Source organism: Seriola aureovittata, chromosome 3 (genome assembly GCF_021018895.1).
Source record: "Seriola aureovittata isolate HTS-2021-v1 ecotype China chromosome 3, ASM2101889v1, whole genome shotgun sequence".
Lineage (NCBI taxonomy): Eukaryota > Metazoa > Chordata > Actinopteri > Carangiformes > Carangidae > Seriola > Seriola aureovittata.
The window spans coordinates 22,581,610-22,607,802 of NC_079366.1; the positions used below are offsets into that span (position 1 = coordinate 22,581,610).

The window sequence follows — 26,193 nt, forward strand, 5'->3', positions numbered from 1 at the left end:
ATTTTAAAAAAACATCCTAAAAACACAAAGTGCAGAAATCAACTGAATATAAGAAAGAGTCAGCAGAAGTTTGTACAAAAACGTTAAGCAGAAATTACAAAAATCATCATAGCGTGAAACAGATATAGTATGATAGATGGTTTATAAAAGGGACCGGCAGAGAGAAAAGGGCCAGCACAAAATTATGACAGACCTGTCAGTATGTTGGTGTGCACTGTGACTGGCTGTGTGGGAGTGACAGCTTGTGTGTGTAGGCTGAGACGTTTGAGCCTGACTTGGCGAGGCCTGCGAGAATGAGCTCATAGCTGAGGCCTGCATATGGTATTTCCATGAGAAAAAAGGTTGGGAAGTTAGTCTGCTCTTACCCATTGTCTGAAACTAACCAGAGACCAGAGAGGCGAGGAGAGGGAGAGATCTCAACTGTCTTCTACAAGATTCTGATTCTTTGGGTTCAATAATCAGACACCAAAATTGTCCATTCAGAACTATAAGACAGAGGAGATCATATTCTTCTCTTGTCATCTACTCTATTAAACGTTTATGTCATTCTGCAAGTTTTGAACTTTTCTTTTGATTCTCCCTTTTTTTACCTGCATTAATCATTCTGTCTGAGAATAACAATAAGATGAAATCCTCCACTGTATGGGAGAGTGTAAATTCACCACTCGGCCTAATTACACAGTCTAAAGAATAAAAGCACGTGATAAGTTAAGACAAGATACATGATAAGGATTAGGTTTGCTTACCATGATAATGACTAAAAAGAATTTTTGTTTTTTAAGTAAAGACCCTCAAAGATCACAACAGCACGTGATCACTGTCACTGATCATGACAGAGAATCGTAACATTTTCCATCTCATCCACAGTTGGTCTGTTAGTGAGAGGACATCAGTGTATCATTCAAGGTCAAAGTGCCTCCCCTCTCCACTGCCCGCAGAGCCCAGCATTTTGCTTAAGCTAATGTGAAGAAGAGGCTCCTCAGAGCCACTCAACCTATCTTCATTAAGTTCAGCTCTGACATTTATGAGGCTGTGGAACGTTGGAAAGTGGCTGAGTCTAGGTCAGCATGTCCTCTCCCTATATGCCAAAGCGATGCTCAGGTGATTATATGAAGGGCCATCCACAAGGCCAATCTCTTTTGGGGGCGCTGGCCCATGTCTGATGAAGGTTTTCTATATTCTATACATTTAAATGGCTGAGACGCCCTCGGCTCAGATGTCCCAGCCTGCTCTTTGATTTACTCAGCCACTCGACAAGATGGATCTCCATGTAAAACATGCTGTTTTTTATGCAAATCGACCCAACAACAACACTGACTCTATGAACAGAACTATAATGGCCTTGTATCTCTGACAATCAGCGTAGCAGCATATTCTGCATCTTCAGCTTTAGATGTCCCTACTTAACAAAAAGAAAGAAAAAAAAGGAAAATGCAGTGAAGGGCATATTGTCCAAAGAAAATAAACCAGTGGGCCTTGTGTTTGGTGAATGACTTTGGCTGAGTGTCAAAGCAGGTTCACTCGCGTGGGTATATTTCCCGTCTTCTGCCGAATTACGCACACACTATACAATTCAGACGGGGCTCTGTGTTTTGTTACTGGTGTAAGAGGCTGTGGGATTTTCCATAATCACATGTGAAAGAGGGGAAGCCCTGTACAACGAAGAGAAGGCAACACAGGGTGTGTTTCTCTTTATACACTGAGAAGCAACACAGATGTCTGTGAATGCCATGCACAAGGTTGCACACACAAATGCATAAATGCATCTGCACACACACAGCTCTCTTGACTTGCGGCGGAGGCAGGACAGGAAGTAATCATGGTTTTGAAAAACACAGCAGTGGTCTCCACAGCATTCCCTAATCTGTGCTGAAATATTCCAAACTTTCTCCCCAGAGCAGAAATGCACACATAAACACACAGCCATGTGCATTTATGCTGATGAGCACACATAAATATACAAAGGTATACACATACCAGTGAATGCATGTATACATACAATATGTACATACAAACATATCAAGGTATGATCCATACAAATCTCTGGAGTCTGTGTGTATTTGTGTATGTGAGGTTGGTTGCAGCGGGCGGGAGTTAGCGGTTGCCAAACAGCGTGGCAGGAATACAGAATTGGCCAACCAGGAATACAGAACTGCCTGCCCCAATCTACTACCTTTCCGACCCAAACATACACACACACACACACACACACACACACACACACACACACACACACACACAGTCTGTGACCCATCCCCCTGACATTGAACAGCCCCGGGGCCTGTCCTAATGTGGCCTAGCCTTGCCCAGACCACAGCTCAGGCTGAAACAGTTGTCACTCAGTAATGGCAGACTCTGGGGACACTTTCAAACCCAAAGCCCTCAGTCTCAAAGCTCCTGCAGCCCTCAGCCACCCCCAGCTTCCAGCTATGACAAGGCCCAGGCCTGGAACTCTGTTTCCACCTTCTGCACAGACAGGGCATGCTTCCTTCCGCACAAACACAGTTGAAGGAGAGCCTTGGCTCAGCTCACAGGGATAACACTGCTTTGGTTTATTTAACTAATTAAAGTGCTCAGACTGACGGCGAATTCGAAGGTGAAATCCAGCAGATTGGACTCACAGCATCAGAGGGGGGAGCGGGGGGAGAAAACAACAAACGCTCTCTTTTTTCATGTCTAAAGAGTGAAACAAACATTGCTGCTCTCACTGCTTCATATTTCACACATAATTTACTTAATTTACAAGAGGAAACAACAGCATTTTCTTTCATTTTTGCTGTAAAGTAATGCAGCAGGTTTCCCACAAAATGTAACACAATTCATGATTTATTGAAAATGCTACACATGCATATCCGAAATCTACATTCCTGTACTCATTAGTACCACTCACATCACAAGCACCTGACTCTGATGATGGCCTTTATGTATGTGGATTTATCCATCCCATGGTCGCTGTACCAGTGATCCAATTTTGTGGTGAGTGTGCCTGTGTGTTTGTGTGTGTGTGTGTGTGTGTGTGTGTGTTGACCAGTAGAGTGGGTAATGGGCTCAGACTGCGTGTGGAAATGACCAGTGCACCATGGTAATGAATCTGCATGTGTGCGTGCGTGTGTGTGTATGTGTGTGTGTGTGTGTGTGTGTGTGTGTGTGTGTGTGTGTAGCTAAAGGCCAAACCACATCTGGATGGGAATTAGGGTGAATGAGGTGATAAATCAAGGAACTACCCCTGGTGCCCGTGATGCTCCAGTCACTGAGCATGAAGGGCAGCAGAACAGTGGAGGCAAAACGCATTTCAGCCGTTTGATAGACACTGATCTCATTTCCATTTATACCTCACTGCTATGAGGATCTTTGCTTAAAGGATAATTCTGATTTACTACAACTTGTGTCTTGTTTTCATTGTTTTGTCCATTCTTCCTATTGGTAATAATAACATTGTACTCTCCACTTTAATTGCTAACATAAGGGAACGCAGCAATATTTCTACAACAAAGTCAAATGGGGCAAGAGACACAAGCTGTCTTGCTGTTTTGCCTGGACCACAACAGAGAGGCCAGGCCTATAAACACGAATGTCTGTGACTGACTGAGAGAAACAAACAGATAAAGGGATAAAACTGGCCGACACCAGGCAGAATGCAAATATAACACGAGAACATCAGTTATTTTCAGAGGTTCCACAACAAAGAAGTATGTCCTCCTAAACACACATGGTCCGGCCATAGGTTTTGACCTAGTCTTGTTGTTTTTACCTTTAATTAAAGATTTTTCAATAATCTGGTTAAACTGTTGGCATGTTTACAACCTGTGTGACCGATTATCTTTCTTGCCTTCCAGACTTTGTTGTAATGATGTCGCCATGTTTCCAAATCTCCTCTTACTTTGGTTTTTATAGCCAAACACTGACAGTAAGAATCCAGTTTTACTTCACTGAAATTATCTCAAGAGAAACCCCGTATAAAGCCATGTGAGTATATGCTGACAAGAATAAAAATAGGATACGTGCCATTTTTAGCCACCGCAAAGATTGGTCTGCTGCTGGCTAGCTGCCTTTTACAGCAGATTGGTGAAGTTGTCAGGCTGGTGTTTGGCTGTGGGCAAGCTAGCTGTGTTTTTCTTTTCAGTGTTTTGTGTGTTTGCTGTCGGGCAGGCCAGTGCAGCTCGCGTGCGCAGCAGTTCAAAGTGAGGGGGATGAATAATGAATGAAAGCCAAGGAGGAGGTTTTAAGGCGTTAAAGTGGAACACTTGGTGGAGTGCTTTCAGAGGTGTCACACAGGGGAAAGACTCAGCTCAGCAATACCTGCCAATGGATTGTTAGCTTAGCTCTCCCATGCCATTCTACAAACAATTTAACATGGCTAATGGCATCAAAAATCATCATGAAATACAGATGCAGAGAATGGACAGATGCTTTTATAATATAGGAAGATTAAGCATCGATTTGAGAGTGCTAATACTCAAGTGTACTTACTGTAATATGGTATTTTCCACTTACTCAGCAGGATCTGCCAAGTGAATTAAATCAGCCAGGCGGTACATAAACGTGCATTAAAGTGTGTGTACATGTATTGTGTCACGTAGCAGCCTCACCTCTCTGAGCATGGGGTCGTTGATGGAGCTGAGGTTGACTGCGCCTTCATAGGTCAGATAATAGAAAACATTTAGGGCTCTCGTGGCTTCGGGACCCTGCTGCTTGTAGCCAAATATCAGATCGATCCACTGGTGGAGCTGGCAGGACACGAACTCGCTCTCCAGAGCCTGTAAATGGAAGAGAGGACAGAGGATCAGGAGTATTGTCAATGTCAACAGATGTACGCCATTTACACACCATACTCTAACCAAATGCTACTCCCCTAACATGTTCCTCATCCCATTACTGAACAGCCTTTATCACTAATGTCTCTCAAAGATGAACTCCTCAGAGAAAGCAGACTTTCCTGCTAATTGTTCCTGTGACACAATCTGCCAATGATTTCTGTAACGAGCAAAAAGCACAGTAAATCCATATCTGATCATATGGGAGCATCAAAACATTAGAGGACTCTTGTAGTTCATTAGGGAGCCATTTCAGCCTCAGTCTTTGTTCTTTTCTGTTGGTTGTGGGCGGATAAAAGCACCATGTTGCTCTTCTGCAGACGTCTCTGCACCGCCATAATGTTGAGGTACAAGTCGTTTTCTCTCCTCATTAGCCGGCAAAGGAGGGAAAAAACATTTATGGTTTCCTCATAAAAACAGGCAATTGTGTTAATTTGTGTAAAGCTGTCGGCTCACAAAAGCCCTCTAAACACGACCAAATTAGAATGAGGCAGCCCTTGATTGTCATTGCTGCCTTGTGTCACATTAATTTGTGACAAAACATTAGCCTGTGCTACACTTAAATGGCAATTTATATAATTTAAATTTTTACTGCAGAGACTAGCGCATCCCTCATTTAAATGTGACTTTCTGACAGCTCATTCTGCATCGGATTCCTCCCCTTTCTCTTAATTACAACTTTCAATCGGGGGGGAGAGCACGGGTATAAAGAGGAGACTGTGTGCGGGATGATGATGTTTTCACTGCAACTTGAGCACTGACTGAATTTTTTATGCTGTCACAAATTCCATTATCTGAACTGATGAAAAGCTTTGCAGCAAAAATCCTGTGTGGATCGTACAGGAGTGGGAATCAGTGGATTCCTAGAGGGGGAAAAAATCCTGGAGACAAAGATTTTAGAAGTTTTCAGGTTCAGTGTGTAGAAACATGCAAGAACACCATTATTTAGGGCTGAGTATCACACATCAGGACATTTTGTTACCAACCATACAGCACTATGTAGAAGGATGCAGTGTACTTGATGTGTTATTGTCTCTGTACTACCACTCTTTTTGATGGAGGTTTTATTACTGTGTGTACCTCTTGAATTCCTTTGTGATGTTTATGTGATGCACACCTGTCATCATGGAGTCTCTCAGCCTCCTGGCATTCATAATCTTCTTTACTTATAAACTTTGCATTTGCCATCTTTATTGAGATCTAATTAGACAAAGTTTTTGTACAATTGTTTGTATTTAAGCAACATTTTAAATGTGAGTTTTCTCTTCTGTTAACTCAAGTTGTGTTGATATTTCTCAAAAGCAGGTATCACAGCAAGTAGCTATGGTGTCATAGGTACAGTAATGGCATAATTAACAATCATTCAAGCATTCCCCAGGCGTGATATTTAAAGGACAGTCTGGTGTAAAGCTTTCTTGTCATGAATGTAAAGCTAATCCATGTGTACTGTAGGTTTATGGTTATTACACACACTGGTATTTTGAGCAATGCCCCACTTAGATGCAAGCACTGTTCTGAGAGCTGTAGACTCTGCAAAATTAGCAGATGGAGAGAGATTTGTCTGTTCTCCTCCACTTCATGTGACTCACTTCACAACATTTTCTGTTTAGGGCTGAACTAGGGGGAAATGCTAAAACAAAGGAAAACTAACAGTTAGTATTAAAGTAAAACAGAACACCCCTAGAGTGTAAGACAGTCTAGACTCCATGTCTGTCTGTTCCTCTGGCATCAGTATGTTCACAGTATGTTAGTGTGTTTAAAGGCTTGTGTCACAGGGCAATCCTTTTTATTAATGTTACATTATAAGCCACGGAAACCCTCTTTATTCAAACTCACTTTAATAGCGGGCAGACTGGGGTTGAAGTGTGTGTGTGTGTGTGTGTGTGTGTGTGTGTGTGTGTTGTGTGTGTGTGTGTGTGTGTGTGTGTGTGTGTGTGTGTGTGTGTGAGAGAGAGAGAGAGATCAGTTCATTATGCGCTAGGATTGACCTTTGACAGGCCCTGCTCCCCTGTTTCTAAAACTAAAGCTGGGTCTGATGGGCATTTAATGTGCACTGCAATCTACTGTCAATCAGCATGGGGAAACAAAGACAGCCATGTTATTGCAGCTCCCTCTCCAGAGGCCCGCCTTTATGGAAATCACTTGCATGTACCATTTGAAGAGGGAGGGAGATGGAATATGTGAGCATGCATATGAGTGTGCTGCGTTGGCACTGGAAGTAGTATCGTTTTAGATTTTTATTAAACTTGTAAAAAAAAAAAAAAAAAAAAAAAAATTTAAAACCATGTTCTCTCCTTGTTGTTATGGGTTACTGAGTGTAGACAGATGGGCAAAAGGGCAATTTCATCCATTTACAATCCAATCTGCAACACAGTAGAAGACGGCGTATATAGCTGTGCATCGTTATATTTGTTTGGTCTATCTCCATCTGTCTGACAAAAGGCTCAGCAGTACTTTGTGACTGAAGTCTAGGTTTAGGAATTTAACCTCAGTGGACTAAATCTCAGAGATTCAAAAGAATATCTTCCTCTGCCTACGGAGATACAGCGAAATGCCTTGATCATGTCTCTTCAAAGCTCTTTCAAAAAAGCAGCAGAATGTCGCCACTGTGACAACAGTTAGATTAGGATGTAATAAAACGACAGCTTTATTCTCACCCTTAGTCTAAACCAGGGGCTTCATATCAGAAGTTCACTCATTATAGAAACATTCTGGAAGTCGAGTTGTCTAAAGAAAATAACTGCTTGCACAAGAACAAAAAAAACAACTCTAACGGTGTTTTATAATTTTCACGATATCAACAAAATCACATACAAAATAGTGAAATGAAACTGATTCTATTGTACTTATATAGCTTATTCCTCTATGTCATACACCTCCAGCTCCATCAAAAAAAAAAAAAAAAAAAAAAACCTATTAAAAACAAATCAATGTGCCATACTGATCCACTGGCTCCTTCATTATGAGGAAGTGTAGTTTATTTAGTTACTGTTGCTGCTGTGAATATCAATGTAACAATTTTGAAGCAGATAACAGTCCTACAGTTTACTCCTATTTGAGTCCTGTGTGCTAAACACTACAATGCCCAGCGGCCTTGGGAAACTATTTATCAGTTCTTTAAACAAAATTGCATATTTGAGAAGATGAAGAAAAGATCTTCAGTGTGAACAACCAGGCACTGAGGCCGAGTGCTACTGACAGGAAACGGAAGTTAGAAGTACTCAGAGACAAACATACTTATGCTTTTACTCTTTTCATGGTCACAAAATTATAGAATAAACCAGCCTCATCTTGTAAATTAATGTTTGTGAACGAATACAGACAACAGCATACTAATATAATCTCAACAACAGGAACCTGCGATAAAATCAGCAGTGAGATCAAATTTTCTTTTACCAAGAAGACTGCATGTGAGAAATTCAGGCTACTTGTTGGGTGCGTTCTGATAACCCATCAACCATGTGAGCAGGTGTGGAAATGTCTCCTCATGTAGTGCCACACTGTGGAAATGGTTGAGCAGAAGGTTGGGGCAGATAGCAGATTCCTGAGGTGGGATCTGGTGCCACTTCAGGAGAACCAGGCAGGATTATTGATGGGCCAATTAGCAGCCAGTGTGTGTGTCATCCCCGTCCACAGGGGACTCTCTGATAATTAATGAATAATTTAGCATGCCTTTATGTAAATGCTGATAGGGGGTAGAAGTCACTGGAATCCCGCATTTCTATTGTTGCAGATTTGACAAAGTACACCTTTGAAGCATGGGGAGGGGGTCCCCCTTTGTTGTGTTCTGTGACTTGTCTCCAATGGCAACAATAATTTGGAATATTCTCCTATGTAGAAAAATGCAATCATTTACGGTAATCAGCTTTTTTTTCCCCCCATCAAAGCTACCAAGTTTTCAAATGTATATCATTATTTTCTCTTTCTGAATTTCATGCTTATTTTGCCTGCACGCCAGTTTTCCGGGCTGTGATGTGAATTCTAATGAAAATGTATCATAATGAATTCGACTTGTCTGTGTGCAAGTTTCAGATTACTTTAATGTTCTCCTCCTCTCTGAAACATCTGTGGATGGAGTGTGAAAAAAAAACACACACACACACAAAAACATTCAGAAAGAATGACAGTTTGACTATGTGTCTGTCAATATGTTACTCTTTAAAGAGAGATATATTCTAGACTGAGGACTTAAAAACATGCTATTCGTATTTCAGACATCAAACTGGAGACTGAGTGATTGCAATTAACCAGCTGGAGGACATTAAACAAGGCTTACCCTGAGTCCTCAGGAGAAAAAAGCTAAAATGTCTGATCTCGACTCACTGGCGAGTCTTCAGCCTCACCTTGGAAAGCTTTTGCTGTTTGTAAGCGGGTGTCTTTTGCTTTTAACCCTTTTTCTTTTCACCTCAGCTTTAGTGATGTTCTTTTTCTGCTCAAAAGTAGAAGTGTGTGTCCATGCCACAGGTCTGCAGGGCTGCGCGGGGCCTATCACTGCCGTTTGTGTGCCTCGCTGTGGTTTGCGGTTAGCTTTATGGTCTGGATTGAGCTGGATTTCACTTCGGCCTTAACGAGGTGACACTGAACACTTTCCTCAAACCCTCACTGGCCCTAAAAAACCTTTTTAAGGACTTATGGAGAGCTGTCTGTAAGGAAGTTAAAATGTCACTTAACAAATCAATCCAATCATTTGCATGCAAACGGTGATGCGAGCGTCCGTGCATGTGTATGTGCCTGTGTGTGTGTGTCACTGACGGTGTGGACGTGTAATCGAATGCACATGTTGTATGTAGAGTGTTGTCAGCGGCAGGCTGTTTTCTTTTGCATCGATTACGGATGAATAAAGCAAACACTTGTCAGGTCTGTATATAGTAAAACGACTGTTTAAGAACTAGCTGATCAAAACATCCTGAAAACCACGTTCAGCATGTGTGGCAGTGAAACATCACACATGTTGAACAAAATGATTCTGAAGCAGCAGTTAAATCAAGGTTTGTTTAGTCTTATTATATTCTAATTGTGCAATTTATTTGATCAGATTATTAAATCCCATTAGATGTGCATGTTTCCAAGTACACCAAACATCATCATCCTCAGCAGAAGCCGGTCTATTATCGTCCCTTTTGTTTTGACTCTATTCTTCCTCCAAGTTCAACAGCCCCCTTTTATTTTCCCTCTTACATATTCTCTCACTCTTAGTGCTACTCCTTTTTTTCCCTCCTGTTCTTTCTTCTAGTCATCTGATCCTTTGGATCAGCTCCTCTGGAGTTGCTTGCCCTGAGGTTGACAAGCACTCTGATTAAAGGGCTTATTAGCTCGCTGTAAATGAGAAGCCGAGTGTCATTTTGAAGCAGGCAGAGGAAGCCTGTAGCCAGCCAGGAGAGAGGGGGCCCCAAACGTGGAAGAGGAAAAAGAAAAAAGCAATGGGTGACGTAAGGAATGAGAGCCTTAGAGCAGCCACGCAGCTAACAAACCATTTCCTTTATTCTCATATTCACACACACACACCAAGAGAACCCCAGATGGGTTGTGTGTTACTTCAGTCCCCCTCCCCCTTCCTGCTCCACTAATTAGATAGGTCACAACCGTGAGAGTTCTGGCTATGGGTCAACGGAGGCACTCGCTGGCAAGTGGAACCTGAAACTCTAACCTCAACGCTCTCCCACTCTCTCCTCCCATCTTCCTTATTATCCCTCGCCCACTTGAAAAGCAACAATATCATGTTATGGGGTGAAAAGAAGCAGAATGAGCAGTGATTGGGAAAGTATCTCCCCAAAACAAACATGTCATGGTGGATTTTTGTCTTAGGCAGACAAATGGCATGGTGTAGACTGTGAGAATGCACTAAGTGGTCCAATTTACAGCACAGACAATGGAGTAAACAATACTGATTGAGAGGTAAATGGGTGAAGCAAATGGCAGTGACTCAAAAGTCAGAAGGCAATGATACTGTAGCTGTTGTCTTCTCCTTTTAGTTTTTAGTTAATGCAGAATAATGAATAATGAAAACAGTATGATACAGCATAACATAATAATCTATAAAAGTGTAAATGAGAGGTTAGAAATGTTGAAATAATTTTAAGTGTTAAAAAGTTTTCTTAAAAATATTTGGAATAAAATATTTCAACTGACAAGAAACAAGTGAAAACAACAACAAAAAAAACTCATAAGTGTCTAATCTTATCTCAACAACTGTTAACAAGCACCTGAAGAGAATCTAACCATCTGTCCACTTGTACTCCGAAAAGGCTAACAAGCTAGCAAATACATCGCCAGTGCCATAAGACACATCCACAATAGGAGCAAAAGCTAAGTCAACAGTCAGAGCTGATTAAACACAGGACCACAGAGGAGCCTGCTGAACGAGGGGATATTTGGATAGCTGTTGAGAGGAGCATTGTTGTCTCAGATGATTACAGAGTTAGCTGGAGGACTGAACGGTCTCTCCACCCTTCTGAAGGTGTGGAGGCTTTCAACGCAGAGTGGAGATGATTAGGATGAATGACTCAACTGATCAGCTTGAGTGTAGTTAGCCTTCTAGGAGAGGTTATTAGGGTGTTGGGTTATGTGGAGCTTCAGCTTGTTAGAGAGTGTGTGTGTGTGTGTGTGTGTGTGTGTGTGTGTGTGTGTGTGTGTGTGTGTGTGTGTGTATATGATCTCTGAAAAGGCTAGACCACAATTCAATATTATCATTATGCGAATTTCAGAATTAAATCATAATAATAACTGACAATTTAATGCTTCTAAAAAATCCTGTTCAAATTAAAAATTACCGTAGCGGCTCTGTGAGGCTAGACAAGGCACAGTGATGCTTTGAGCTAAATGCTAACATCAGCATGCTAAACCTTTTTAGAAGGTACAATGTTTATCATCATCACAGTCTTCCTTCAGTGGGCTACCATGCTAATGTGTGCTAATTAGCACTAAGCACAAAGTGCAGCTGAGGCTGACGGAAAAGTCATTAGTTTGCAGAAATTTGTTCCTAAACCACAGTGGTATACACATTTTTACCAGATGGTGGCACAAGATGAAAAGTTAAGGGATAAACAAAGTTATTATAGTTTATTGTATGGAGGACACACATGTCTGCACTAAATTTATGGAATCCGTAATAGCTGTCAAGATATTTCCGTCTGGACCAATGTGGCGGACTGATTGACATTGCCATCCCTCAAGCCACTAGCATAGTTACAGACATCCTTGCTAACAAAATCCTATATAACATTTCAACCATATTGCACAGCTCTCTTTAAAGTTATACATTATCTGTGCCTGTGATTGTATGTCTCGGTGTCAACTTGAAAATTTAAAAAATATATATTTTTGTTCATGCTTGAGTGGCCACATTAGCATGGGATGGGGCAGAGGGCAAAGACAACTGTTGTCCATCTGAAGTCCAGGAGTTTTGGAGGCAAAGACAGACAGAGAGCTGGAGTGAAGGAGTGTAAAACAGTGCATGTTGCAAAAAAGCATCTCAGTAGATGTCGGCAGAAGTAAAATGAGAGTGTGGAGGAGTGCAGGAAAAGGGAGAAGGACAACATTAGTGAGTGAGTATGTCAGCAGCAGTAGATCATCCCATTTCTCAGGCTCTCATCGGCCTCCTCCATTACGTCATTGAAGAGGAGGACGAAGAAGAGGAGGGGGAGATGGACAGGGAAAAGGGGGAGGCAGAGAAGAAGGGGGGACAGCTCGTAAAACACTGAGCACACAGTAAACATGTCTTCCCTTACGCATGACAATACTCCTACAGTGAGCGCTGCCTGACATTAGCCAGATAACCCCCCCCCCACCCCACGTGGTAGTTCCCATCCAACAACAAGGCTTTCAGTGGAGACACCAGGGAAATAGATTAGCACTAGGCTAACATGGTAACTGTGTTCTGTTACATGAGGCCACGCTGGGCCAGACGACGTTAAGATTTTCACTCACTCAGTCATTCACAAGTGCGTAAGTGTATCTTAGTGGTTAGTGACTGGTCCTTGCAGTGGTTTACCTCAGCTCATACATGAATTCCTGTGGGGTTCCTGTGAGAATACGATGTGGAGGCTGGTGGGAACAGTATTACGTGCGTCCCAGCTGGTGTCTGATCAGAGAGTGCGGTGCGGATGAGAGGTGAATGTAAACAGCGATGATCTTTGACTTTGTGTAGCTGGTGGTCTGAGCTGGGGAGCTATCATGTCTGGCAATGCGTCTTGTGGGAAAAAATGTGAGACACCCTTTCATCTTCTGTACCCGGCTCTCCCTCACGTTTCACATACAGAGCCCCTGGATAACTCTGCATAATGACACAAAAAAATCTTAAAATGTTCTCAGCATTGGCCACAATAATCACATTTATAAAATTATCAGATGGAAAAAATACCCTTATACCCTCACTAGATCATAACCTGGTACGATAATGGACGTGTCTGCCATGATGACATAGTTTTTCTAAGTGTGAAGAGCTGTCAACATATAAAAGTGACAAACCTCAGAGAAGGACTTTCAAAGAGGGTGATAGTGTGAGTATATGAGACTTTGGGGGTAAAGGTGATTTGGCTCATATTAATATGACACACGTCTGTTAGCACTGAGCAGCCACGTAGATGTTTGCCTCTGCAGGCGAGATCACTGTGGTGATTGCAACAACAGCAGCTGTGAGGACAAATGTGAGGCTCTATGAAGCAGATCACCATTATAATGCAGAGCAGAAATTATCATTCAGAAAGCACTTCCTTTAAGTAAAGCTGCACCTGGAAATTTCTGACCACTAGACGGCAGAAGAGAGGACACACACACACACACACACACACACACACACACACACACACACACACACACACACACACACACACACACACACACACACACACACAGCTATAGCGCAAAAGCAAGCACTAAACTATGAGGCCTGTACTACGATGCAAGTTCAACATACCCAGGATACCTTTTCGTTGTCTGGCTTCACTAAGCCTAGCGACCGTAGTCATGGTTTCCCCAGGTTTCCAGGAGTGGCATATTTTACAAATGAAGAGCAAACTATAATGCAAATACGAAGAAGTCCAAAATAATTCAGGCTAAAAGCGACAGTTCCAGCTGCCAAATGCAGGAAAGGATCGCCAACTCTGTGAACTGTGCAAATTAATAAGCTTACAAATAAATCTTACTATAATCACATTTGCGCATTTCATTAAATTTTCTTGTCTGGTCCGCAAACTCTTGAGAAATTTACCAAGGTCTAACAGGCTTTTTATATATATTTCCAAACTTCCCAAACCAGTCACGTATTTACTTCAGATCACCACTGTCTCTTGCTGACCATTTCGCATATAGTGGCTTGTGTTAACTGGAAATGGCTGCCCACAATCCCACAACTCTGGTTTGATGAGCACTGGGATTCCAAAATATACTGATAAACCAAACCAAGTGTCTGTCTGAGAACCAACGAAAGCTGGTTGGAGTTATAAAGTGTGGTGTTGACTCTCAGCAGGACAATAACTGGAGATAACTGTTTCACATTATCTTGAGATATTTTTGATGAGTCATTTGATTCAATTCTGAATAAATATCAAAGATATAATTCAACAGAGAATTACTTAAAATAACATACATCGGTTGCTCTTAGCACGGCAGAGATATCTATCTCTGCAATAAAGACACAGCCTTTTACTGTTCCAGTATCCAAAAGGTTAACACTCTCCCAAAGAAGTTATTCTGTAATAATGCACTGGGCAGCAGAATAATGAAAAGGGTTAGCTTTTAAAGACTCATACAGATAGCTTTGGTGTCTAACGTCCATTGAGCAGAGATGTCAACTTACAGTGAGGGTTTACCACACGCGGCGGTGATCTGTGGTCAACCTTCTCAGTATCAGCTTCTGACCCATCACTCAGTTGGGTTTGCCCATTCAACAAGAGGAAAGTCTCCCTCTCCTTCTGTGAGGGCAGTTTAGCTGATGTCTCTGTCACTGCTTTGAGTGAGCAGATGCTTTATAAGGGGAAAAAGGCCAAAAGTAATGTGCTGCCCATCTGTCCCATGTGTGTGGTTTGCAGGTCTGTCAGCAGCGCTACAAGAGCAGAGATGACTGAAAGAAACCAAACATGTGAACGTAGAGCAGCAAAAGGGCCCTGCAGCGCTCAGATAGGTTAGATGGTGATTGCACCCCCAACTCCCTGGGACAAAAATTATTCTAAAATGGGCGGTCATCATTTTAAGTATTGATTGGACAAATGTTAGGAGTAAAAAGTTACTTGTTTCTACAAAACAGATGCAGAATCATTCCGCTCAACTAATGATCCAAAACCAGATTTCTTCTATTGCATTTCATTCTTCGTGTTATATTTCAAATGTTAATAAAACATTTCATATATCTTTTTGCATTCTTGTTTATATTAGCATGTAGACAGTGTTTAAACAGTGTGATTTAGACATTGTGCAAAGTTCTTTAATGTGTCAATCACAGCCTCTAAAATCTGTATTGTTTAGCTCAGTCAGTCTACCATTAGACTACTCACATTAAAAGATGGCTACTACAGCAACCTGTGGTTTAGGCTGCTCCATATCAGTATCTCCAGTGAAGGTAAACAGTGATGTGCACAAAATTACACAACCATACACACATCACCTGCTATCGTGCTAATGGTTAGCAGAGCAGAGAAGTGAGATGTGGTCATATATAGTGGAATGTCAGAGAGGCTGACAGTGCCCAGAGACATGTAGTTATCTGGTGGAGGAGGGATCAAGTTCTTAACCTCTCCTTCGACCTCCTGGTAAAAACAACAAGCAGCCCCTGATCTCTGTGGCATGCCGCCTCAAGACCCCAGTGTCTCAGCCTGTATGTGTGTGTGGGTGTGTGATGGACCGAGGAAAAGGGAGTGTGCCTTTACAAGCAAGCGTTTAAGTATACTGTAGGAACTTCAGTGTTGCTAAGGTGCATGCTAGGCTTAAGGAGCTGAGGTGCTTCGTCTCCAGTGAGTCTGTCTAAAATCCAACCACTCTCCAGCACCTCGAACCCATCATTTCAAACTCAAGTCTTTGAGCCTTCACTGTGTGTACTTGTGTAAGCCAGAGGTTAAACAACAATATGTGTAGGCACATACTCGGTTAATCTGTTGCCATGAAACATACTTTTTACTAAACACTAGTGATGAACTATGACACTTCCAATAGCAGAGCAACACAAACCAGGCTATAGTTTGATGTAATGTTTATATCTTCTCCTGGATTTCTCTTTTTTACAACTCTCACTCCCAACAACAAAAACAAGCTGCCGTTTTGCACAGCAGCGCAATCCTTTACTGTGAGAGGCTTTTAATGGCTTTTCCAGATTGGGCCCTAATTAGCTGTTAATCATCTAGGGCTCATAACCAGAGTGGAGACAGCAGGCGTGTGTGTGTTTGTACCATGTGTGCATCTGCGTGTGTTTGCGTGTTCTCTCCTGCTGTCTATCCTTGTGTTGCGAGGCCATTAGCAGTAGACAAGCTAAAGAGAGCCAAACAGCCCATTAACTCCTTCACTCTTCCTCTCTCCTCTCCACCATGCTCATCTCTCTCCCAACAGTACCACAGTTGCCAGCTGACACCCTCTAATGCCAGCTATCTGTCATGACCAGAGACCTGTCCACCCACACATCCCTCCCTCTACCTTGTCCTCGGCCCATTCTCTCCTTTATTCTTCCTGTCCACCCTCCTTTACCCCCTCTTCCCCATTCCGTCTTTATATGATCTGTAGCACTGGAAGACTGGGTCTCTTAAAATGGTGAAATTTTCATTATTTTCAGTACCGATTAATTTACAGAGTATTTTCTCAACTGATCATTTTGTCAATAGAATATCAGAAAATAGAGAAAAATGTCAGCTATAATTTCCCACAGCCCAAGGTGATGCATTCACATTGCTTGTTTTATGTAACCAACGTCCCAAAATCTAAAGATATTCAGGTTACTATCAGGTATGATAAAGAGAAGCTGCTAATCATCACACTTGGGAAGCTGGAACCAGAAAATGTTTGAAATGTTTTGCTTGAAAAATTACTTAAACTCTTAATTGATTGTCAGAATAGTTGCAGATTAATTTTCTGTCAACTGACTAATTGATTAATTGACTAATCATTTCAGCTGTGTCTGTGCGAGTATGAAGCTGATATTTGTGTCGGTAGCGCCCTGGTGAAGCCTGAAAAAGCTCCTGCTCTCCTGAGCTTGTTATGTGTTATGTGCACCTACACCTGCCTGCTGGGCTCGGCTGCATGGCCGGATCAATATCTCAATTTGCAAACAGTACAGAAAGAAACAGCAGACTGAAATTTTATCAGCCGGAATACAGTGACTAGCAGGCAGCTGTGCAAGAGTATAGACTGTTTGGATAAATCCAAATTGCCCCTGCAGCACTAAATTGGACACAAAGGAAAGCACCGGAGGAAATTGAAGGAGCAGAGGTAGATGAGACTAGTGCAGTTACACTGGCAATGAAAAGCCGCAGGAGCACAAAGCACATTAATTCACATATTCCCTTTTGACAGATCTTTAGTCTATACAATAATATTATCCAAATTAGGTGTGTTTTTAAAGTGGGTGCATTTTAAACAAAATTCACTCAGGAGAGCAGTATTAAAGATGGAAATTATACCCGCTACAAAGTAGAATTGTGAAAAAAATTTACAAGGAATACATCCAAGTTTCTTAATAAAATGATGCAAAACAATTCAACAAGTATTTTCCTTCTTCAACACAAATTAACAGAGGGCTTCAGTGCACTGACTCGGTAGGACACCGCAAAACAGCACGCCGCCACCATGAAAAGCTTCCCCCCCCCAATACATCCACCTCGGCCTAGAGCATGCTGACAGCCAGAGAGAGAGAAGTGTGTGATTAATGATAGGGGCCTGGTCATATCAGCAGGCTGGTTAACAGAGCCCACCACAAGACTACACAGGTCACAGAGCACACCCAGCCTCATCAGCACCCATTACTACTGTGGGCACACATCACGCAGGAAACTACAACCGCTATTTAGTCGAGAGAAAAAAAATTTAGCTGAAAGGGAATATGGCCTGTGAAAGAATCCAAAATCAAACACGGAGAGGAAACATTTTAAAAATTTAAAGCAACAATAACACAGATATATTCACTTGCATTACACTGCAACTCGTGGTTTGATTGCGTGTATTCTTAATTTTCTTTATTGGTTTCAGCCCGTTTATCCAGACAGGTCCTTTACTAACAAACTTTAATTCACAAGACGACCTGACCTTTGAGTATCAGTAAAACTCTATAAACTAAACTATATGAAATCTACAAGTATTTGAAGTTGAAGGACTAAAAGTGCCAATAACAAGCTATTCCACCAAGACACAATAGAAACAGTAAACCTATCTGGTGCTTTTTGACCTTCTAGAGCAGAGCAAGGTAATCTGATCCTAAGAGTTACCTCAGTTCCCCAGCCTCTTGTATGTGCATGTGGTGTGTGCGTATGTGTGTGGAAGAAGAGAGAACATCTACAATGAAAATATGACAGCAAGTCTGACAACATCCGACACACATATACACAGAATATTTCGGCATTGGGCTGAGTGGGCAGGAAGGGGAGATCAGAAACAGGATACTAAATCATTTCTCTGCACACAAACACATTTGCAATCACACGCACACAAACATGTGCCAGATGCGTGTGGACAGAGCGAGAGAGATGGCGAGGTGGAAAGGGATAGGAGGTGAGGTGATGTTAGATCACTTGGTCAACACAGCAATCTGAGAGCCGGGGCATGTCAGAGAGGCGGGAGGCTCAGGCAACAGGAAGAACTGTGAGACAGTCAGGAAATAACACATCTCTTTGAATTAGCATTTCCAGCTAAGCTAATACAAGGAGAGGCAGAAACCTCTGACAGGACTTCGGTCAGTCCGCCTTCTGTGATATATAAGACAGACTATATGTATAGTCTCTATGTATGTATGTTTATGTGTTACCAAGTCTTAGATACTAACATTAACATAGATAACATTTTTCAAAAATGTATGTGCATCATGATTATAAAAAAATTAATAAATAATAATAATTTAACACCTTATTGATGCATGTAGATTATACTGGTGTACACAGTATTGTACATATTTGTATTATATTTATATATTTTTCATAATACTGTTTAACAATTTTATTGTAAATATTTTATTGTAAAATGTTTTATTTATATACTTGCAGTACTTGCTTTGCTTTATCTTTCTTTATATTTTTTTTTCTTCTTACTATCCCTCGTATGTGAAAACTTACTTGGCAATAAACCTGATTCTAATTTTGATTCTGGTACTGCTGGGCCTGGTAAGGATTTAATTTACTGCTCAAGGACACTTGGACTGGGATGTTGAGCGGGTTGAACCAGGGTGATCCGCTTTCTCATTACACTAGCATGTGTTACGGTTCTTACCAGGCGATTGATTCGAACAAACTCCTCTGGGCTCTTGGCCCAGGGTGGCAGCTCCACATCAGAGACCACTGTGCCATCTTCCATCACTCCCAGGTTGTAACTGTTGGCGTTGACAAACATCTCGGGGAGGTAGTAGAACTCTGGAATCAGCTCCTAAATGGGTAAATTATAGAAACATATTTAAATTTTAATACTTGTTAATGACACTTTAAAAAAAATTTTTTTTTTTTTTTTTTTAATGGTACAATCATCTACAACAATTCAGTTCAGAGTTCTTCTAAAGAGCTGACACAGGCTTAGCTGTGGGTAAGATGACAACAGAGGGCTCAGAGAAACCAGCAGCCAGCACTAGTAAAGTCAGATGTTGAAAGGTGTGAATGGTAGATCTGAATATGTAAAAGTATAAAGAAGAGCATAAAAAGAACAAGACGTTTTCTAAACTGTACAATTATTAATGGAAATGATATCTCTGACTGCTTGTCTGTTGCTTGCCTAGAAGATGTCAAAAACCTCTGACTGTGCTCTTGGCTGTGGTTTTCCTGTATTTCCCAATGTCTTAATCTTCTTTGTATGCAAGCAGCCCCCAAGTCAATATTCCACAACAACAGAGAAAAATAAAAACCAATAGTCTACCAAATTCTTTCCTAACTATGATGATTGTATTTGGGTGTCTCAAACAACACAAAGTATTCTGAAACTGCACGACGGTGATGAGAAATGCAGCTGTGACAGGAGATGTAACCCCATATGTTTAGCTGTTCGTCATTCTTAACAAAGCAGAACTTGCCACAATGAGCGTAAACATTAAGACTGAGTTTTAGCTTAAAAACATGTGGATGATTCCATACTGTCCTCCAGGCCTAGACTCCACTGTTATTGTTGTGGGTTTGTCTCACCGACTACAAGACACCAGGACGAAGCATGAGTTATCAGCTCTTCACTGCTTCATGTAACAAAAGGACAGTAGCGCACTAAATGTATAATGAGTTTGTAAATTGTTAATTGTTAAAAGTTAATTAACTGTTCTCCCATTGTCTTGACATGTACTCTGCAACACAAAGGATGGCTTTACTCTTACACTTCACCAGGGGTCATTTGTGTGTAGACATGAATAGACTGTGGGGTCTCAGACTTTTGGACCCCACTGTAAAAACAAGCAGGTAATGATTTTCAGTCTAATGTAATTCTAATACCAAGCTGGATTTCATGGTATAATTAATCAAACACTGTAGTTTCATATAGACTAAATGACGAAGGGACAGTATTTTTTCTTGGGATTTGATGGTAGTCTTGTTATCTGTGAACAAAGCCTGTGTGACTGCAAGTGCTGACTGGTCCTCTCAAGAGGGACAGAGAGATACAAACATGTTGACAGTCTGACATCAGAGATGAGCAGACCTACGTCAACATCAAGCTGACATGCTTTAGCCCGTCAGGCCAGCAACACGGCTGACAGCATGGCAGCATGTAAACACCCGACGCTACAACTTGAGGCTGAGTAGCAGGTTTAAGCTAATTTTTACGCAGAAGCTCAGATGCAACATCTGAAAAACACAAAAACTAGTTACTCAAACAATTACAGCTCTCTCTTATCAGATTAGCTGCACAATACATCTGCCTCTCATCAATGGGGTGAAAACATCCAATCAAATGAGCAAGCAAACACACAAGTCTAAAACAACACAGCACTTCCTCACTTCTGAAATCTCTTCACTCCACAAAACCTGACCTAAAACTAAAGGTCAAACTGTTAACGAGGCCTCCAGCTCACCCAGGTTCACCGGCTGCTGCCAGCTGTAAATTTGACCAGGAGGTGGCAGGACACAGACACACACAGACACACAGACACACAGACACACAGACACACACACACACACACACACACTCCAACAAAACGTTGAGGGCTTCGCTCCCCAACACTCAAGCCTGCCGTGCATGGACCATTATGTGCAGTGGCCCCTATGCTCTGGCCTGGTCAGAGGCCAGCCCCTCTGATCCCCAATCCTGTCCTGTCATGGGTCACTGGAAGGGGCTCTTGCCCCTGGGCTCACCTACTACACTTCCACTGTTGCTACCTCTTAACCCTCTTCTCTCCTCTCTCCCCCTCTGATGCCTTTGGGCTGAGGCTGGGGGTCAGGGGATTGGGGAACGGAGGTCATGCTAGCGTCACCCAGGCTAGAGACACATTGAATCTCGGTGTTGTAACCTATTATCACCCCGTCTTTAGCAGTGGGGTATGAAAACACTGGGGCTTTTAGCCCTCTGGCAGGGACAGAGTCGCTATCAATGACTCCAGTGCTAAAGCTAAATGGTGTACTTAGCATACTAAATTGATACATCTAGTCCCTAATTCCTCTTTTGCTAGAACATGAATGTGTGCGTCCAAGTGGATAAAGTCGACGGACTTTCATTCAAAATATGCTAAAAATTCAAACTGAACATGGAAACAAAGTGATGTGGTCCAGATTTCCTCTTTGTTTTGATCTGAAGTTGAGCTCTCACAGTTTGATCCACAATGACAGGTCTAGACCGAGAGAGCAAACGAGGGCTCTTGTTGGGCTTTCGCAATCAAGCATTGGCCAGCTACGCAGTAACACAATCCATATGTTTTATCGGCGGGATGTGAGGGGGGTGGTAAACGCAATCAAGCGTCAAAACCCCCAACACCACCACTGTTACCCCCATCCAGTGACCGAGTGCCAGGAGACCAAGCAAAACCCAGCTTTGACAGAGAATGTCTGACTGTAGTCGTAAATGTTTTAGGAGAGCAGTTAAAGTGTGCACTGGGAGTTCGAAGGCCTTCAGTATGAGAATGACCTGTGCTGTTGCAGGGCAGATCCAACGGCTCCAATAGCTCAGAGTTTGGGGGCCCAATGGGCAGGGATTCAAGTCCAGGTTATAGCTGGCTGAATCTGAGACAGACGGCTGGGACAGATGAGGATTAGTTCAACGCTTTGATCAGAAGATCAGGAAGCTTTCATTGCAAAGGGACAATGATTGGTAGTGACTGGACTTTTTTGAAACCTTTTCTTCTTTGTGTGTGAGGATGCTGGATGGGGATTTATTCTCCTGCAATCCTGCAATGCTCAGTCCTTTATCTCTTCTACCTTCTAACAATCTCACAAGTCAACCATCTTAAAAGGAAAGAAGGCAACGTTTTTGGATGAGTTGTGAGTGGTGGTGGTGTGTGTGTGTGTGTGTGTGTGTGTGTGTGTGTGTGTGTGTGTGTGTGTGTGTGTGATTATTAGTGTGTACAGTACCTTCACATCAGATGTGTCTCTCTGGCAGTTCCTCCAGGCGCGGGACACTGATGAGAAGGTGCGGTCCGCATGGTCAAACTTTCCTCCTTGGAAGTTGAGGAAGAATGTAGTGAAGGGTTCCTGTTGATTAGCAAAAAAAAAAAAACTCTAAATCTGAGCTCAGGATTGTGCTGCTTTAACTGTAATAACACCTATTGTGATTGTACATACAATAAAAGTCTGTTAAGCTTGCTGTACAATAAAACACTCTGTCACCAGATGTGAACCAAATCTACTCTTTTTACACACCCTCCTCCAAACTGGATCCAAAAATGAACAAGTCAAATAACAATAATCCCAGTGAGCTACTAAAGCCAATACACTCCTGTTACTGATGCATTTCTAATCATGTATAATCTTGTTAGAACAGATCAATAGCCGTCTCTCTGACGCAATAGCCCCCAAGTGACATGGCCACAATATGCTGGGCCACAGCTACAGACTAATGTTGTATATAGCTAATTAAGTTCAGCCTGGAATGACATAAGGCTCATTTGTAACAAAAACTGTCCAAGAGGTTAACCACATTGTATCTCTGTGCCTTTGAAACAGCAGAACAGGATTAAGTGCACTGTAAAATGTCACAACAATACACAGAGAGAGCAACAATCACTGTGCAAACAGTTTTCAGTTACTCTCTGATGTTAAGTTTGATCTTTAAGTGAGAGTTGTAAGCGAGGGTTTCTGGTAAAGTGGCTTTAGAATAAGCCCTCTAATGATGTGCAGGGATCAATGAGGTTACTCTACTGGGAGTCACTGAGACAGTGAGCTACCGGGACAATAACAGCAGAAAACTGCACATTGGAGAAACTTAGTAACCTCCCTTTCCCCCGAGTGCAGTATGGAAAGATTGATGGCATCCATTCAAAGGTAACGAAAGAGAGCACTCCAGCGCACAACGCACACAGCACAGAGGCTCCTCAAAAAACACACCAAATCACAGATAATATTTGTGATTCTTGAATTTGCACTGTTTTTGTTGTTTTTGTATTATTATATGGAAACAACATATGGTGTAATGATTTATATCCATCAATAAATGAGGAACAATATGCATGTGTTGCCATATTTAGCATGCGTATACGCTCACTTTGAGACAAATATATTTGTTTCAAGGAATCAAAGGTCTTATTAAGAATGAATGAACCAATTAATGACTATAAGTAATAAAAAAATCAATTCAAATTGTTTGACTCATGACTTGAATGTGCATACTGCTGTGTATACTTATACCTCCAGTGTATGGGATCCATTGCATGAGCTGTATTATCTATTATTTGAGGAGGAAATTCATTTTTTAACACTAACAATTAAGAATGCTGCGAACTATATTGAATTACCAGTTATTTTATAATCGTGCATATCTAATTATAAACATTGCACTTACGATACGTAGCAGCCACATCATTGTGAAGCTGGAGGTGGAGTAGTGGGTGCCATAGTGGAACTTAGGCACCTGATCATCCTCCCAGGACTCATATCGGTCTGAAAAGAATGCCGCCCTCTTAGGATTCAGAGCACCAATGGGCTATGGAAAAAAATATAGGCATAAAAATATAAGCATAAAACAAGAGAAAAATAACCATTTACTTTCTTACTGCTGCTCGACATGAAAGCAGAGATAAAAACAAGTAATGACAAACACAAGTGTGATAGCAAAAGGAAAGCAAGGAGGCAGCGCTGGTTTGTATTGTGAATATATTCAGGGACCACTCTTAGCAGCACAATAGTTGCAAGGCAAATGAAGCTAGTAACCTTTGTGCAATCTCAAATGAATATTAGATGATGTTTCCCTTCAGACAGAGATCAATCCTTTCCCACAGAGTGCTTTTTATAGGCTGTGAAACAGAGCCCCTGCAGCTGCAATCTGTCAGAGAAAACTAATGTGCTCCAATGAAAGAGTGCCCACTAGGAATATCAATAGCAAGGCAGTGGATTCCTTTAATTTCTACTTTTATTAATCTGTAACTAATACACTGGTCACCAGCCCTATTTGTAGTCAAGAAAAATGTTTAAGTTGCATTAATTTTCCATCGCTCTCCAAAAACCAATAACCCTGTGCCACTCTGCTATTATTTAAATACTCATTTATAGAAATCACTTTCAGGCTGGTTCAATTTTTATTAGCCTCTGCTGGCCGTGCTTCATTCCCTCAAACCCCCCTTCATCTCTTTCTCTTTCTCTCTCTCTCACACACACACACACACACACACACATACACACACACACACACATACACACACAGAGCAGATCAATGGTAATGGAATGATGGCCTTTTGAGGACGAGGGCCTAGTAGGACGTGGATCAATTGGATCTCTTTCATATCATAGGGTGCCTGTCACAACAAGGCTCATCCAGGGCCTGGCTTTGATATTGATCTGTGATATGGCTACTGTTTTGTGTGGGTGTAATGGGGCATGGTTGTGTACATGTATTTGTGTGTAGCGGGAGTGATGCACAAAAAGGGTTGTACAAAATTGGTTGCTTTTACTGTTTAGTGTGTGCATATTTGATGTTATTTTGTAAATAGTGTTGTGAGCGTGTGCGGATTTACACAGCGAAAATGCCTTGTGCCACCACACTGTGCAGCTCTGTGCTGACAGTGATACACTGTGGGCTTCCTCAGGGCCACTGGGGGTGGGTGAGTACACACAGTGAATTATACATCACACCCATTGGTCTGATTTATAGCCCTAATAACAGTCGGCTCATTAAAAAAAGAAAAGGGAGAGGAGGCATATAAAATAAAAAAAAGACTGAAAGTGCCACAGTGACAGAGAGCAAGAGAAAGAAAGAGAGAGAGAGAGAGAGAGAGAGAGAGAGAGAGAGAGAGAGAGAGAGAGAGGGAGAGAGGGAGAGAATTGTGTGTGAGTGCATGTGGGAGCTGTTGGTTTGCACGCGCACGGCATTGTTTACTGCTGTAAATTACTGTGAGGCTAGCACTCTCAGCTTACAGTAGCTACAACAGCGCGGTGGTGACGGCACCGTACATCAGAGCAGAGCGCCTGGCAGTGTGTTGATGGAACGCCTGCTGCTGCCCCACCAGAGATTGGCCTAATATGTCGTGGCAAAGAATAGCGCTCTGATGAGCTCTCAGATAAATGAGCCAATCTCATAGTCTTAATTAGACTAGAGAGAAAGCTACAAAGTGAAATTGTGCTGCCACTTCGAGGAGGCAAACATCAGAGAATTAATCTTGGATTATCAGTTCTTCATCTAGAGTAGATGGTGTTACAGAGCCATTTAAAGCTACAGAGACTGAAACTACTGTGCAGCTAATAGGGTTTATAGAAAAGTGCTGCGTAAACCTAAACAAATCAACACATTTTGCACCAAATTTATGATCAGATTTATGGTTACAACTATACTGTATTATAGCACAACACATAGCGCGTGCACAGAAACATTACACTGTTCATTGAGATTATGTACCACATAATGCTGCATGTGTGTCAGCCTACATGTATCTGAAATGTCTTCTGTAGTGAATTTGTTGAAGTGAACTTTGTTCTCTCTAAATGATACTCACACAATGGACATTTATATCCAGAGAGAAACGCCTTAAGGAACAAGAAGGATCTTCCTGAGGACTATTATAAGAACATTACCAAGTGCTATTTTGCTTTTAAAACAATAATGGGTCACTGGTGATGAAGTATAATAGCTTACCAACGATCTGAGCATC

The 26,193-nt window shown here is 41.8% G+C and overlaps 1 protein-coding gene across 4 annotated transcripts in view; it reads right to left on the minus strand.

The window, feature by feature from the left end:
* lrba (LPS responsive beige-like anchor protein) overlaps nt 1-26,193 on the minus strand; it is a 196,000-nt gene that overhangs the window by 33,263 nt on the left and 136,544 nt on the right. For all 4 annotated transcript variants that reach the window (XM_056371486.1, XM_056371485.1, XM_056371484.1 and 1 more), the window contains 4 exons: nt 23,895-24,035; nt 22,469-22,588; nt 19,209-19,361; nt 4,590-4,757 (listed from right to left, as the gene is read on the minus strand). In XM_056371486.1, coding sequence (XP_056227461.1) covers nt 4,590-4,757; nt 19,209-19,361; nt 22,469-22,588; nt 23,895-24,035 — 582 coding nt within the window. The remainder of the gene's footprint in view (nt 1-4,589; nt 4,758-19,208; nt 19,362-22,468; nt 22,589-23,894; nt 24,036-26,193) is intronic.